Here is a 14,638-nt window from a genome sequence, read left to right as displayed (position 1 = left end):
TGGGGTGGCAAAAACACCAATAACGCCAAATTGGTAAATGCAATAATATGTAAAATTAGTTTGACTATAACTGCATCTCTCAAAATCAAGGTTTCCAATAAGAAACATGCATGTATTATGCATACTGGGAATTTCAGTTAATGTAAACTAATGACCACTGGTTCTTGTGCAGTTATTACCAGTCAAGTTCTGTGCAGCTGGCAACTGACGATCCAAGGAAGCCCATTTACATTAGAGAGAGCAGGTTCTGCTTGACCACCCCTTGGCAGGCATTTTCTTCACACTTGTAGACAAGCAGAAGTAATGTCCCCTAAGAGCAAGAAAATGTGTCCTTGACCAAAATGCAGGGGGTCTTCAGGCTTAAAAGGAAATCAAGCAGTCATTTTAAGCTTGCTTGATTCCAGGCAGATACTTGTCTTCCATGTATAGGAAGTACAAGTCTACCTGAAGTGAGCAGGAGACACTTCTCTACCCAGGAGAACAAGTTCCATTAGAACATACATTTTGTTGATTTTTTCTTGTGCAGTGCATAGTGTACTATATAGTAAACCCAATACAATCATCAACCTAATGACAGTCCTGCTGTAAAAGTGGTAACTGCAGGGGTTGTGGGTTAAGGGGTGCTTGTTGGACTCTACAGTCCTCTCCTAATCCTACCTTCTGGCACTGACAGCGTTCTGCTCACCCATTGACAATTGGTTAATTGGCTGTAATTTACTTCTCAATGACTATCAAAAAGTGGAGAGGGGTTTTACTCCAATGCGCCTTGAATGTTTTGTGCGGCTACAATGGGAATCTCCAACGAGACATAAATTTAAAATTTGCTACACGACACTCGATATCAGAAGTTCATCTTTTGCAGTAAATGATAGGTTTAGAATCTTCAAGGGATGCTCAAAAAGTTCATGTTCTGGACCATATCTACCTAACATAGAGAGCTGACATTTTGGAGAAATATGTTGTGTACCTTTATAACTAGTGGGCCAAATTTTTAGGTAAATCCATAGATATATAGACATGTATCTGATACTTCAGAATGTGATTTTTTTAAAGGAACCCTTGTACTTCTGACCAAATATTTGCAGCTTTGTTCTGCAACTAGAGCTGAGTATATGCAAGGTCATGTGCATATGGGGGCACTACAGGTCATTTCTACAAAGTACTTATGGTGCCTCTGAATTATGCTATTTTATAGTGATATTTTGCCTTTAAGGCAATTTCTCTATAAAAAAAAAAGTAATCAAATATAAAAATGTTCTTCATTTACTAGCGATATAAGACAATGGTATTAATAGTAGACTGCAGTTCTGCCTGACATGACTGTACCATCACAGTCATACAGTACCATGTAGACACAACAAGCCTTTTAATTGACTAAAAGTTCCTTAAATGCAGGATATTGCTTATCATTAGCTGGTGACAGGAAGTAGATGGGGAAAGTATGTCTTCCTGAGTTGACATTGAATGGGCTTTTTTATTGTCTTTTGTTTTCTTTAAAACATTGCCTTGATTTTGCACGGTCACGGTTATGTTAGATTCTCAGTGTAATACACTACCTTGATTCCCTTTAATAATACCAATGTTTTGATCATTACGGTAGTTTTTTTTCACCAAAATAAGCTGCAAGCAATGAGATGAACTCCGCAATCTGCAGATGTATGCGGACAATATAGTACACTTGGCAGCCTCCCAGAGTTTATTCATAGCTGAGCATTTTCAAAACTTTTTAGAATTTTACATTGCAATATGCAGCCAATTGATCGTTATGTAAATTAGAAAAGCAGTAGCTTGAAAAAGACCCAACATAAGATTTTCTTGTGGCATTTTGGAAGTCTGTTGTAGATTCCTACTTTACAACCCCAAAAGTTGCATTTATACATAGCACAGACATCAGGAAAATCATTGTACATGTTCCACCATTTAAAAAGGCAAGTTTGATTATGGCGACAGATATTTTATTTTATATATTGACATTGAAAGTTACCAGTATTGCTAACTGCTGTTGATTGTATAATTTATATATGTGTGATCAATTTTAATCCATTTTATTTTTTAAACTTATGTATATTTAGACTACACAATAATCTGTGATATTGCCTGTAAACAAGTGAATCTTAAAAAGGACCTCTTATAACAATATAAGTACATGGCCCTGTAGGGCATTATTAGTAGATGTTATAGCTGTCATTTTCTTTTAGATTTGCTGCTTTGTTGCCCCGCTGTGTCCCCATTCTGGTTTCATGCCCTGTGTGCTAATAGATAGCATTGGTACAGGGGGGAGGAGATGCCAGCTTTTCTCAAGGGGGCGTCTCCTTCTCCCTGTCTGTGCTGCTCTCCGCTGTAATTGGACAGCTCACAGCCAGGGAGAAGGAGATGCCCCCTGAGAGAAGCTGTACCAATGTTATCTATTAGAATACAGGGCGTGAAACAAGAATGGGGGGCACAGTGGCGCAACAAAGCAGCCGATCTGAAAAAATGACAGTGATGACATCTACTAATGATGCCCTACAGTGCCAGGTACTTATATTGTAATGTCAGGACCAGTGAAATGTCCTCTTTAACTATTATTGATGATAAATGTGCCCTTGGAGTCTACAACTTTTATATTTATAGAGAACCTGTCACCATAAAATGCAGGGCAATCTGAAGGCAGCATGTTCTAGAGCAGGAGGAGCTGAGCAGATTGATATATATACACAGGTGAAACGCGAAAAATTTGAATATCGTGCAAAATTCATTTATTTCAGTAATGCAACTTAAAAGGTGAAACTATTATATGAGATAGACTCATTACATGCAAAGCGAAATATCTCAAGCCTTTATTTGTTATAATTTGGATGATTATGGCTTACAGCTTATGAAAACCCCAAAGTCACAATCTCAGGTACCCTCGGGGAGTATGGATTAATTCGCTGACTAAAGTGTGACACTTTGAGCCTGGAATATTGAACCTTTTCACAAAATTCTAATTTTAATTTGCATTACTGAAATAAATGAACTTTTGCACAATATTCCAATTTTTCGAGTTTCACCTGTAGGTATACATACTAATTCAAGAAGCCTGTGAATCACTGATAAGACTGCCCACATGGCAACTGAGCTCAGAAAGAACAGAGATTTTAAGTAATAAATGATAGGTTTTCCTGATTCTTTTCCCATAAAACTAATATATATATATAATTCTGCTCAGCTCCTCCTGCTCTATAACCTCACCAGGCATGCATTCATCATGTCATCTGGATAAAATAGATGCCCAGTCAGAGGGCCCCTGCCCCATGTCCTAATGTCCATGATACACCTTGTCCTCATTATGTACTTTCTATCTGATTTTATACTTACATCACCCCCCCCCCCCCCCACATGGGTGTCAGCTATGGGGAAAAGGCTTAAAAGCCTTAATGGAGTTGTTAGTTTCAGGAAAATTAGAGGATCATTGCTAAATATATTTGCAGTTGTGTATTATGTTGTATTATTTTTAATCCCTTTTGTGACATTTATTATAATTATTATCATTATAATGATATAACTTTTTCCTAACACATACTACTACTATTAATAATAATAATTTTATAAAAGTAAAAAAGAATCCATGCCCTACATAAAAATAAAAAATGGACTCCAAAAACAAAACATGTGTCAGGAAGTTCTCTAGGCCTAATTATGCACATTAACAAATGTAACTTATACTGTACTTTTTCTACACTAAATACTGAATCTGAATGGAATCTCACACTAGGTTACACATACATTTTGCTGGTTTTAGTGACCTGACTAGCAATAAAAGCTGAAAGTGGCTCTTCGGTTGTACTTTACTGAGTTAAAGTGCTAAATCCTCAAGAAAGGGGCTTTCTTGGAGTGAAATATTGGCTTCATAAATTACATTTAATAACCACAATGAAGGCGCCAAGTTTTGTCTTTGTTGTATAATTCAGCAACGAGTCAATGTTGACTTATATTCCTGATAAATTAAAGAAGGTCAGCGGGCAAGAGAAGATACAAATTAACTATTCTGACAGTGAGAACACCTGTACTGGGTAGAACAGGGCCAGAATGAAGTAGATGTGGATATTAACTGTTAAACTGCCAATATTTATGGCGAAATAATAAGACGTGGTTGTCCAGCCTGCAAAAGCGTTCACACAAAGCTAGCAGTTTTTATTGGAAATTTTGTACATAGGATCTTACTTTACCCTAGAATCTGCAAACTGCGCTTATAGTCATTTTGCCATGCAGAGAGCTAGATCTTTCATTTATTTATTTTTTCTGTTTCTGTAACATTTTATCATTTCAATAAAAAAGGGGGGAGCTTGCGTTGATCCTGCTTTTTCGGGTTGAACACTTAATGAAACTTCTTTATGGGGAGAGTGCCCCTAAACAGCTGTTTCCACTTGTGAGCAGCAGGGTCTTTTTGCAGGTTTGGGAGCTGTAGAATAAGAGCAGCCTTCACATTTTCAGTAAAAACACAATTTTATTATTATGTCAGAAATAAAGCCAATGAAGATGAGTGTTATGGCTTGACTTATCATGGATATTGATTCCATATGGAAAGGAAATATTCACTGGATCTATACCTTAGAATACTTATTAACTCAGGAGGAGTTGTCTATACTTTGCAGCCAAGAGGACTGAGATGGTTATTGTCCCCAGGCTAGGATTAGTCCAACTTGACTTAATATGAGAAGAACCATCAGTCACCAGTTGACTGTCTAAAGTTGTCAGTGGACCTGGAGGGTAATCCACTCTTCTTCCAGGGTCCTCTGTCTGCATAATGTGAAATGGGGTTGTATTGGACAACCAACCAGTCTACTCCTGCTGCTGCATACTGTATTCTTTTAATTGTCTTTCCACATGGGACTGAAAATTTTCCCTTGAGGATTTCCATGCAGCAAATTGGAAAAGATCTTAAGAAATCTGCAGCATACATTGACCTGCTGCATGTGGACTGCCACCATGGATTTTTTTACACTTTTGCAATGCACATGGTGAAGTCTGCGACAAATCCACTGCAGATCTGTTGCAGATTTTTCCATGACAAATTACATTCTGTGTAAACGTACTCTAATACTTCAACTAAAGTATGTTAAACCAATCTTTAATGGGAACCAGAGGTTCCCAGTGTGGTTATTTGGTACTGAGTTTTTTTTAAACCCCGACAGCCAAGGGGAGAAAGATGGCGGCTGGGATAGAGAGCTTGATTCTTCCAGCTTGATCCCTTTTTGTTAGAGAGCTGATGGGAAAGGAATCCTTACACAATCTCCACGTAATATAAAGAGGCCGCCACGTAACACATGGACATGACAGTTCCTGCAGAGCATTGAGATGCACGTTGAGCATTTCTCTGCTTTGGTTAATGAGGGTGCCAAATGTTAGACTTCCCTATTTTAGAGGGGTTACCTGGAAATTTATATTGACCTATCCTTAAGATAAGTCATCAGTATCAGATCGGTGAAGTCTGACACCCAGGGCCAACGTTGATCAGATATTAGAAGAGGCTGGTGCTCCATGAGCACCATGGTCTATTCCTAGACCATGTGACATCAACGTATATCAACTGGTGCTCCATGAGCACCATGATCTATTCCTCGACCATGTGACATCAACGTATATATATGGCTTAGTTACAGCTTAACCCCATTCAAGTCAATGGGGCTGGGCTGCAATACCAAGCACAGCCACTATACTATGTATACTCCCTGAAACAGCTAATCGGCAAGGGTGCTGGGAATCAGACCCCCGCCGATGTAATATCGATGACCGGTCCTGAGGAAGGGTCATCATTATTAATTTCTGGATAACTTAGAATGATCTAATAAGCTAGTTGAAGTGAGGAGTTAAGAGTAGTGTTGATCACGAATATTCGAATTGCAAATTTTAATCGCGAATATCGGCACTTCGAGAATTCGCGAATATTTCGAATTTCGCAAAATATATTCGTAATTGCGAATATTCAATTTTTGTGAAAATACCAGTTTATGCGAATTTTTATGCGAATTTTCGCAATCAAGAAAATAATGCCTGGAGAGCATGAATTCGCGAATTCTCGAATATATGGAAAATATTCGCCCAAATATTCGCGAAATATCGCGAATTCGAATATTGCCCCTGCCGCTCATCACTAGTTAAGAGTCTGGGAAAGGGAGTCCATGTTCCCTTGCTCAAGTTCTTCAATGAAACATGCTCACCATAAAAGAATTGTCTTTTTCTATGCTCTATTGCACTCGATTTTTTCCTATTGGTACACAATACATTTATAAATGATCAAAATTGCAAAAAACAGGTGAGAGATCACAAGATAATGCATTCATCTATCCCTGTATCTTCTGGTCTGGGCATATAATGACGTTATTCTTTTCATTAGACTTATAGTCTTAGGAAGTACATATTGGAAGTTAATTATTACATTTAATACCGATCACTTGATGAAAAAGTGGTCTACCCCACAGTGTTTAAGTCATCCAAGATACAACATAGAGCAGCGCCAGCAATAATTATGGCTGCTCACCCCTGCATTAATATGTCTCCCAACTAAATCAACTTGTGTGACAATTGCATCTGCTACTTATACTCACAAAAGGGGCATCACCTGGCAATAAAACTCATTTCTATATAGTGGAGTTGACTTTAGCAGGTTCTTACAATTTTCTAATTCAATTAAATCTGCCCTCGTAGGAAGACAAACCCATATATATTTTACATGTCGGGCTAGAAGAAATTATCTCCAGCCATTCATTCTCTGTTTTTTATGGCCTTGTCACTGTGTTGGAGCCTTAGACCATAAACAGACCTCACTTAATCACATCAATAAACTAGCAGAAAATGGAGATTTATCATTGTCCTGCAAGACAGCTGAAGAGCGTGATGACACATACTGTATGGTTAAATGCTTTTCTTGCCTGCCTTGCTAACCTATGTCCCTAAATATAATTATGATATTAAACCACTGTGTCTGCTACCATTGACCATCTTACTGTTATGCTACTGATACGGGTTATTTATTAATATATGGTTTGGGGATTTTTTTCAATATTGTGTGCCCTTACTGAATCTTATTTCTGTTTCATTAAGTTAGATTTTTTTATTTTTACTCTATTTTGCAATTTTGTTCCATTTTTCCTGTTAGCACAAGTGGTTCCCCCAGGTACTGCCCTCGATAAGCCAGAATTACTAAGAAGTAGTAATTCATCCTCTGGACGATGCAGGCAGTCCATGGATTATGGACAGCGAGTCTGCAATATACGGGCACCAGCCGTTTGTGCACTGCATCACAGATGTGGACCCATTCACTTGACATGTTTAGTGTTGGGCGCGAATATTCCAATAACGAATATTAATCGTGAATATCGGCACTTCGAAAATTCACGAATATTTAGAATATAGTGATATATATTTGTAATTTTGAATATTCTACTTTTTTTTTCATCAGTAACCACCCTTCTTGCTTCTGGGCCAATGAGAAGGCTGCAATGTCTTTGTCTGAGCTTAGCAACATCCCTAGCAACCAATAGGAAAGTTGCCTACCCCTTACTATATAAGAACCGCCCCAGCAGCCCTTGTATGCAGTATTTTGCAGATCTGAGAGAGACAGCAGTGTCATTACTGTGCTCTGTGCTTTCCTGTGTCATTACATTAGATAGTTAGTTAGCTTATATATATAATACAGATAGTTAGTGGGGGATAGTGAGTGTAGGTTAGATCCTGATATAGTGCAAGGTGTTAGGTAGTGTGATAGGTTCTGCTGTCTATACATACATGCTACATACATAGAGCTGTGATGTCACAAGTTGTCAACAATACTTAGTGCACCAATCACTAGTAAGTAGTCAGACCTGTTAAAATGTGAAGTTGCACATACTGCGCCAAAATATTTGTATCATTAGTGCCGATTTCGCAATCGCAAAAATATTTGAGCACTCTATCTGCATATAAAGCTATAGTAATGTTCTGCTGTGCCAACCATTTTCGCCAGTCTCAGGAAACTTCTAGCAGCTTGAAAAATGTAGCTATAGTGACCCCTCGCCTGTATTTTGCGTGCATTACGCAAATATTACATTGCTGATTTTTTCGCTAACAAGAAAATTATCTCGAATTTGCAAATATATGACGAATAATCTACCAAATATTCACGAAATATCGTGAATTCGAAAATCGCCCGTGATGCTCATCACTAGACATGTTCTATTTTTTGGCGGTGCGGAGGCTTGGACAGAAAACCATTGAAGCACTCCTTAGCGTTCCCGTGGGGTTCCATGCCTCTGTTCCGCACCGCAAAAAAAATAGAACATGTTCTATTGTTTTGAGATGCGGATGTATCATGGACCCATTCAAGTTGAAAGAGTCTGCATCTGTCTGCACGCAGCCACATGGATGATGCCTGTGCATTGCGGTGCATGAGCCCTCAGAAAGCTGTCTGTATAATGTGACCGGCAACAAAAATATGCACATTTCAGTGGGTGGGAGGAGAAAAGCCGCTGCCAGAACTGGTGGTAATGGACTCTGCTCTTCTTGAGTCTTGTGCATCTTTCTTAAAAGGGTTGGCCACCTTCTGGTTACTGCTAATTAATGTATATATAAGATGACTACAGGTGAAACTTGAAAAATTTGAATATCCTGCAAAAGTCCATTTATTTCAGTAATGCAAATTAAAAAGAATTGCATTAATGCAGCTTAAAATTAGAGTTTTGTGAAAAGGTTCAATGTTCTAGGCTGAAAGTGTCACACTCTAGTCAGCTAATTACTCCATAGGGTACCTCAAAATTGAGACTTTGGGGTTTCATAAGCTGTAAGCCATAATCATCCAAATTATACCAAATAAAGGCTTGAAATATCTCGCTTTGCATGTAATGAGTCTATCTCATATGTTAGTTTCACCTTTTAAGTTGCATTACTGAAATAAATGAACTTTGCACGATATTCTGATTTTTCGAGTTTCACCTGTATATGGGACTTACTAATGCAGCCTCTGATGCCATGTGCTATATTCTCTAAGTCATGTATATTAAATATTAGTCCTGTTGTTTAGGTTTTTTTGTGGCGTTTACCGTACAGGATAAATTACATGATAATTGTATTGGGCAGGTGGTTATGGATGCAGTGATGCCAAATATGTGGGGGGGATTTCATTCTAAGGTTTTTATAAGGGTGTATTTTTTTTTTTTACTTGGAGACACTTTTATTTTACTTTTTGGCACCATTTATTAGTCCCATAAGGCGATGGTAACAGACAATTTGCACAGCTTATCCAATGAATTCTCTGGATATTACATACAAGTCTTATCTGCCGTCCTGTGTAACACTACAAATAGCACAGGGATAACTCTCTAAGTACAGATAGTGTAGTAGATGTTACCTGCAGTCCTATGTAAAACCACAGATAACACTAGTGCTAATAATGTGGTAGTGTTACCTACGTCCTTCGGGTGTCTCTCTGTGCCTCTCCCATGGGACCCCATCCTGGCGGCGCTGCCTCCTCTTACTTCTTGTTCTTCTTGCCCCGCACAGAACGTCCTGATGCAGCTGCGTCAGGACCTAGGAACACTGTGGGCATGGTGATGGAGACACACACAAACAGGCAGACATAGGGACACACATACTCACAGGGACACATACACAGGGACACACCTGTTCTGAGTCCTGGGGCCACCCACCCCAGCAGTGCACACAGCTAAAATGTCATTGCTGGGGTAAGCTGCCCTAGAATCCAGAACAGGCAGTTAGTTGAAATCCAGGTCACGGGCTGCAGCCGTGAGCCTACAGAGGCCATGAACAGGGCACTATGGAATCTGCACGCCTGCGCAGCTTAATGGAAACACTGGTGAGCAGGTGTAGTTGCAACTAAGCAGTCCCAGTAAAGTGAATGGGACTGCTTCTTGTAGTTACACCTGCCCACCGCTGCTGTTGCGACTGTGAGCTGGTAAACAATGAAGAGAAGGCAGCGCTGGCACAGTGCGCAACTTCTCTTCAACCAGCTGATCGGAGGGGGTGTCGGGTGTCGGACTCCTGCTGATCTGATATTGATGACCTATCCTAAGGATAGTTTATCAATAACTTGGACAACCCCTTTAAAGGGAACCTGTCCCCGGGATTTTGTGTATAGAGCTGAGGACATGTGTTTCTAGATCACCGCTAGCACATCCGCAATATCCCTGAGATGAGTCCAGTGTGAAGGAGCCCAGCACCGCCCCGCATCCTCAGAATCTCCTCCTTGCTCCCCGACGTCAGAAAGCCAGAGCTCCGTAATCTCGTGATGCGCGAGCTAGTGCATGGGCTCCTTCACGCTGGACTTTCGGTTTTGCTCCCATTTTGCATGAACTGAACATTTTATACATACACAAAAGACCCATTACTCTCAAATATTGTTCACAAATCCGTCTAAATCTGTGTTAGTGAGCACTTCTCCTTTGCCGAGATAATCCATCCCACCTCACAGGTGTGGCCTATCAAGGTGCTGATTAGACAGCATGAATATTGCACAGGTGTGCCTTAGACTGCCCACAATAAAAGGACACTCGGAAATGTGCACAGTTTTGCCTTACAGGGGGTGGGTCAGAAAACCAGTCAGTATCTGGTGTGGCCACCATTTGCCTCACGCAGTGCAACACATCTCCGTCGCATAGCTTTATATATATAGTAAATAATGCAACTTGCACTACATCTTACTATATTTACTATACTATAAATTTTTTAACTCTTCACCCTTTTTAGCAAGCAGAGATCTTAAAAATTGTGAATCATTTATAAAAAAAAGTACATTATAGAAAGTCAGAGAAAAAAAGAAACTGCAGCGCCTCTGATGTATTATCGTTACTTATTTTCAGTCGACATGATGAAAAAAAGGTGCTGATCTTTTAGAGTTGTGATGAAGTCACAACACCTTATGCAGCTTGTATATATGCTTTCCTGCAGCCACGTCCTTATCCCGGGTGTACTCCAAGTGATGTCAGGGAGTCACAGTATTATGAAGAAGATAGATAATGAAAAAACAAAAAAGGGACTTGCTGCGCGGCTCTGGACAAACTCAAGGGATGATCAGGATGACTTGGAAGATCCTTGAACTCCTTTGTCAGGTCATATTAGAGATGGGCGGATTTGTTTTGTTTCTGATTTGCCAAATTAAAAATAAAAAACATTGAATCAAATATGCTCTAATTTACCTGAAAATTGGTACATAACACTCTAAGGTCTCCCAGGACTCTTTTCTCTCCCAAAAATCAGAGTAAAAAACATAAATTCTGAGAGGGAAAGAGAGAAACTTATAATCCAAATTTCTGGGGAAATTTGGAACGAATTCCGAATCTGTGGAATCAATTTGCCTATCTCTAATACATATTGATTGCCTACAACTTGGCGAACCCCTTTAGGCTACATGCACACGACCGTATGTGCTTTGCAGTCCGCAAATTGCGAACCCGCAAAAAAAAAAACTGATGACGTTCCGTATGGCATCTATTGTTTTTGCGTATCCGTTTTTTTTGCGGATCCATTGTAATAATGCCTATCCTTGTCCGCAAACTAGAAAAAAATAGGACATGCACTATTTTTATGTGCAGGGCAACGGAACGGACATACTGATGCGGACATCACACAGTGTGATTGAAATGAATGGGTCCGCATCCTATCCGCAAAAAAAAAACCGGAACGGAAACTAACATCGTTCGTGTGCATGTAGCCTTAAGCTTATTCACTACTACATTTTAAACTTATACACAGGTGTCTACAGACCTGGAGTCTCTTCAGCCATCATTTATATCATTCATTATGCTAAGTTTGTAGTAGAAATGAATTATATACCCAAAGACTTCACTGAAAAGTAAGCAAGCCCATGACATTGACTACAGTAGTCTCCATCAGGTGCCTGCTAGACGTTCTCCTTCTCGACCAGTGATCATTGTGAAGACCTTTTCAGTGTGATGCGTTTGACAACTGCTTGGCTTTTGTGGCACTGTTTCCCCTAATGTTTATCCTGTTGTCAATGGCAATTGCACCACCAAGTTTGGAACTTCGCCTTGGGCTGTTTTGGTTACGTTAAAGTTTTTTTCGTTGCAGCTCTGCCAGAATTAAATGGTGACTTCACCAGCACTGAGCTAAAATGAGAAGGAGGGGTTGGTGTGTGCACGGAGAGAGAGAGAGTGAGCTGAGAGGGCCAGAGCATTACATCACCATCTGGAGGGGAATCAAATGGGAAGGATATGACTCACACAGGCTAGTTAAGCTTTGGCTCTGGTTCTACATACACTCATTCCAGGGCTCTCGTGTTCTGCTCCTCAGCAGGGAATACAGAATCAGTGATGTCCATGAGGTTAGTTGCTCTTTTTTCCCAAAAATTTTTCAAGTTATGAATATTTCTTGTCTGTTTGAGAATATGCCTAGGTGTGCGCTGTATGACTCAAGTGACATTTCTGTGGGCACTTTGCTAGGAGTTTCTTTATTGTTGTTGAGGATGAGGAGCAGCAGGAGGAGGAGGTAGAGCCCTGACTGAGCAGCAGTGGAGACCTTGTGCATTCCAACCAAGAGATGAGTAGTCATTAGTGGGTTAATGAGAAGGGACCAATGCTACGTAAGTGATGTAATGTTGGCTCCGTAGCCCAGTTAAGTAATGTGAGAGTGAAAAGGGTCAGAGCTACAAAGTAGTTACCTGTCCTCCTGGGGGCCATAGTTTATTATCAGGATCATGAACATGAACTGGCTTTAGGCTGCCATCGCTAATTATTTGCAGACGCCTTCTTTTTATCTGTTATTAGGAAAAGCCATGTTATATTGTTGGTTTTGGGGTGAAAAAACAGCAAAAGATTGGGGATGTTATCACAGCTGCAAATTATTTACTGCAACCAATATGGAATAGTTAAGAAAGCCGTTCACCTTATCGGAACATCACGGAGGGGAGAAGGCGAAAGTTTAACTAGTTAATTAGAAAATGACCTTCCTGCAAAAGATTTAGCCATCATTTGTAGTTATTGGAAGGAGCCTCGATCCACCGGAGACATCCTGATCTCACAATGACAATGTGGTCTCGGGTTTCCACTCTCAGGCTGCTTTTAGTTCCCTGTTCTAATCCTGGAATTCAGTTTTTCACCGAGGAGAAACTTTTCTTCAGCTAAACAATGACTCACCTGAGTCGTAAGCGGCAGCCAGCATTACGCTCTGCACACCTCATTGACTGTGGTACGTGTGCGCAGTCTTGGTGCTAATTTGGTGGCTGGTGCTTAATGTATGCAGACGTAATTTGTCGTAATCCCAATCTGACGATGGAATCCATTATCGCTGCTAACGCCGTCCATCCCGTGATTGGAAATGATAGAAATGATTCGCTGTGTATCGAGAATGGGGAAGTTGTTTGGCGTTCTTAGTTGAGTTTGTCAGTAGGAACAACTCGTTGGGACGTTACCCGCTAGATGATCTGAATGTAGATGTTATCATCTGTAATGAAGCTCCAAAAATAATTTAGAAGTTTAGCCCTGGTAGATGTATGGAACTCGGTGCTACATAAAACCTGTTGTAACTGGCAGGAGGACAACCCTGCGTCTTGCTTCTTTCCCGTCGATCAGGTTCTTGATTTTTTTTACTTTGCTTCTTTTTTTTTTTCTGTACTTTTCAGCAGTTTGGTAGAAGGAAATCAGTGTAAAAATGTCACTCACATTGGCTCGCAGCAAATCAGGATAAAGCTGGGCTGTGTTGTGAATGCAATGAAGTGGTTTCTGCAGACAGTGGCTGAATTCCTCGAAGCTCATCTGCGAGATGTCTTGCTGGCCTGACAAGAGCACAGCTTGTAGAGAAGGAAGTGTATTGACAGATAGGCAAGAAACCCATTCATTGCTCATGATTCTGCAGCCAGGGTCCGTGTCATGACACCGTCTCCTGCAAGAAACTTGTTCAGACCCATCGGAAACAGCAGAGGTGTAAAGTGTAAAGTCGAAAGTCCTTGGACCAGTACACTTAAGTAAATCACAGTACTTGAATAGATATGCCTTAGGGGCTGGAAATTGTAAGTGCATATGATTATAAAGATCAGAACCAAGACTTGTTAAATCAAACTTTTCATTCTCGTGCTGCTCGTCTCCGCTCACAGTAATTCTGGAATAAATGTACTTTTTGTGAATATTCCGTTTTTGTAATACAGCTGTTCGTTCTAAACTGGCCTCTCTTAATGCAAGAAATGTGCAGGTATAAAAGTGGTATTCTTTACAAAAAGTATCGTGCCACATAAAAACATTTAAAAAGACATACATCAATGCAAACTTGCACTTATAACCTATGGAACATAAAGGGTAGAAGGACTATAGATTGTTTAGTTTATTGCATCTAATACTGATAAAAATTGATTGTATCTAAAAAAAAGATCAAGAAATGAATATAAGAATATAATACATTTTACTAAAAACAATAAAAAAATATGTAGGTTTAGCATATTAAATTCCCTTGGCAAACGCACCAAGGAAAAAAATTACGTATATTCTATTTGTTATAATGACGCTATGATTGTTTGCATGTTCTTATAGATGGGAGATTTGTTGCAGAAATTTCTGTGATTGTCCCCCTCATCTGAATGGTCTTCTCAAAAATCCATTCACAGGCGACAGAAACCACCTCACTGAGGTCCTGAATGTGTTCTCCATCACTGAAGCACTTCTGCCACTTGTGACTA

General features: G+C 39.8%; 1 protein-coding gene across 3 annotated transcripts in view; it reads left to right on the top strand.

The window, feature by feature from the left end:
- The window catches only part of CREB5 (cAMP responsive element binding protein 5), a 506,504-nt gene that overhangs the window by 318,057 nt on the left and 173,809 nt on the right, over positions 1-14,638 (top strand). Inside the window, exon 1 of one of the 3 annotated variants that reach the window (XM_044293079.1) lies at positions 12,228-12,295. The exons of the other annotated variants lie outside the window; for them this stretch is intronic. Coding sequence (XP_044149014.1) covers positions 12,285-12,295 — 11 coding nt within the window. The 5' untranslated portion in view covers positions 12,228-12,284. Of the gene's footprint in view, positions 1-12,227; positions 12,296-14,638 lie in introns of those variants that run through there. 3 annotated transcript variants of the gene reach the window in all.

This window comes from Bufo gargarizans, chromosome 5, assembly GCF_014858855.1.
Source record: "Bufo gargarizans isolate SCDJY-AF-19 chromosome 5, ASM1485885v1, whole genome shotgun sequence".
Classification (NCBI taxonomy): Eukaryota; Metazoa; Chordata; class Amphibia; order Anura; family Bufonidae; genus Bufo; species Bufo gargarizans.
Note: the sequence above shows the minus strand (reverse complement) of the source record. Positions and strands in the feature narration are given on the sequence as shown.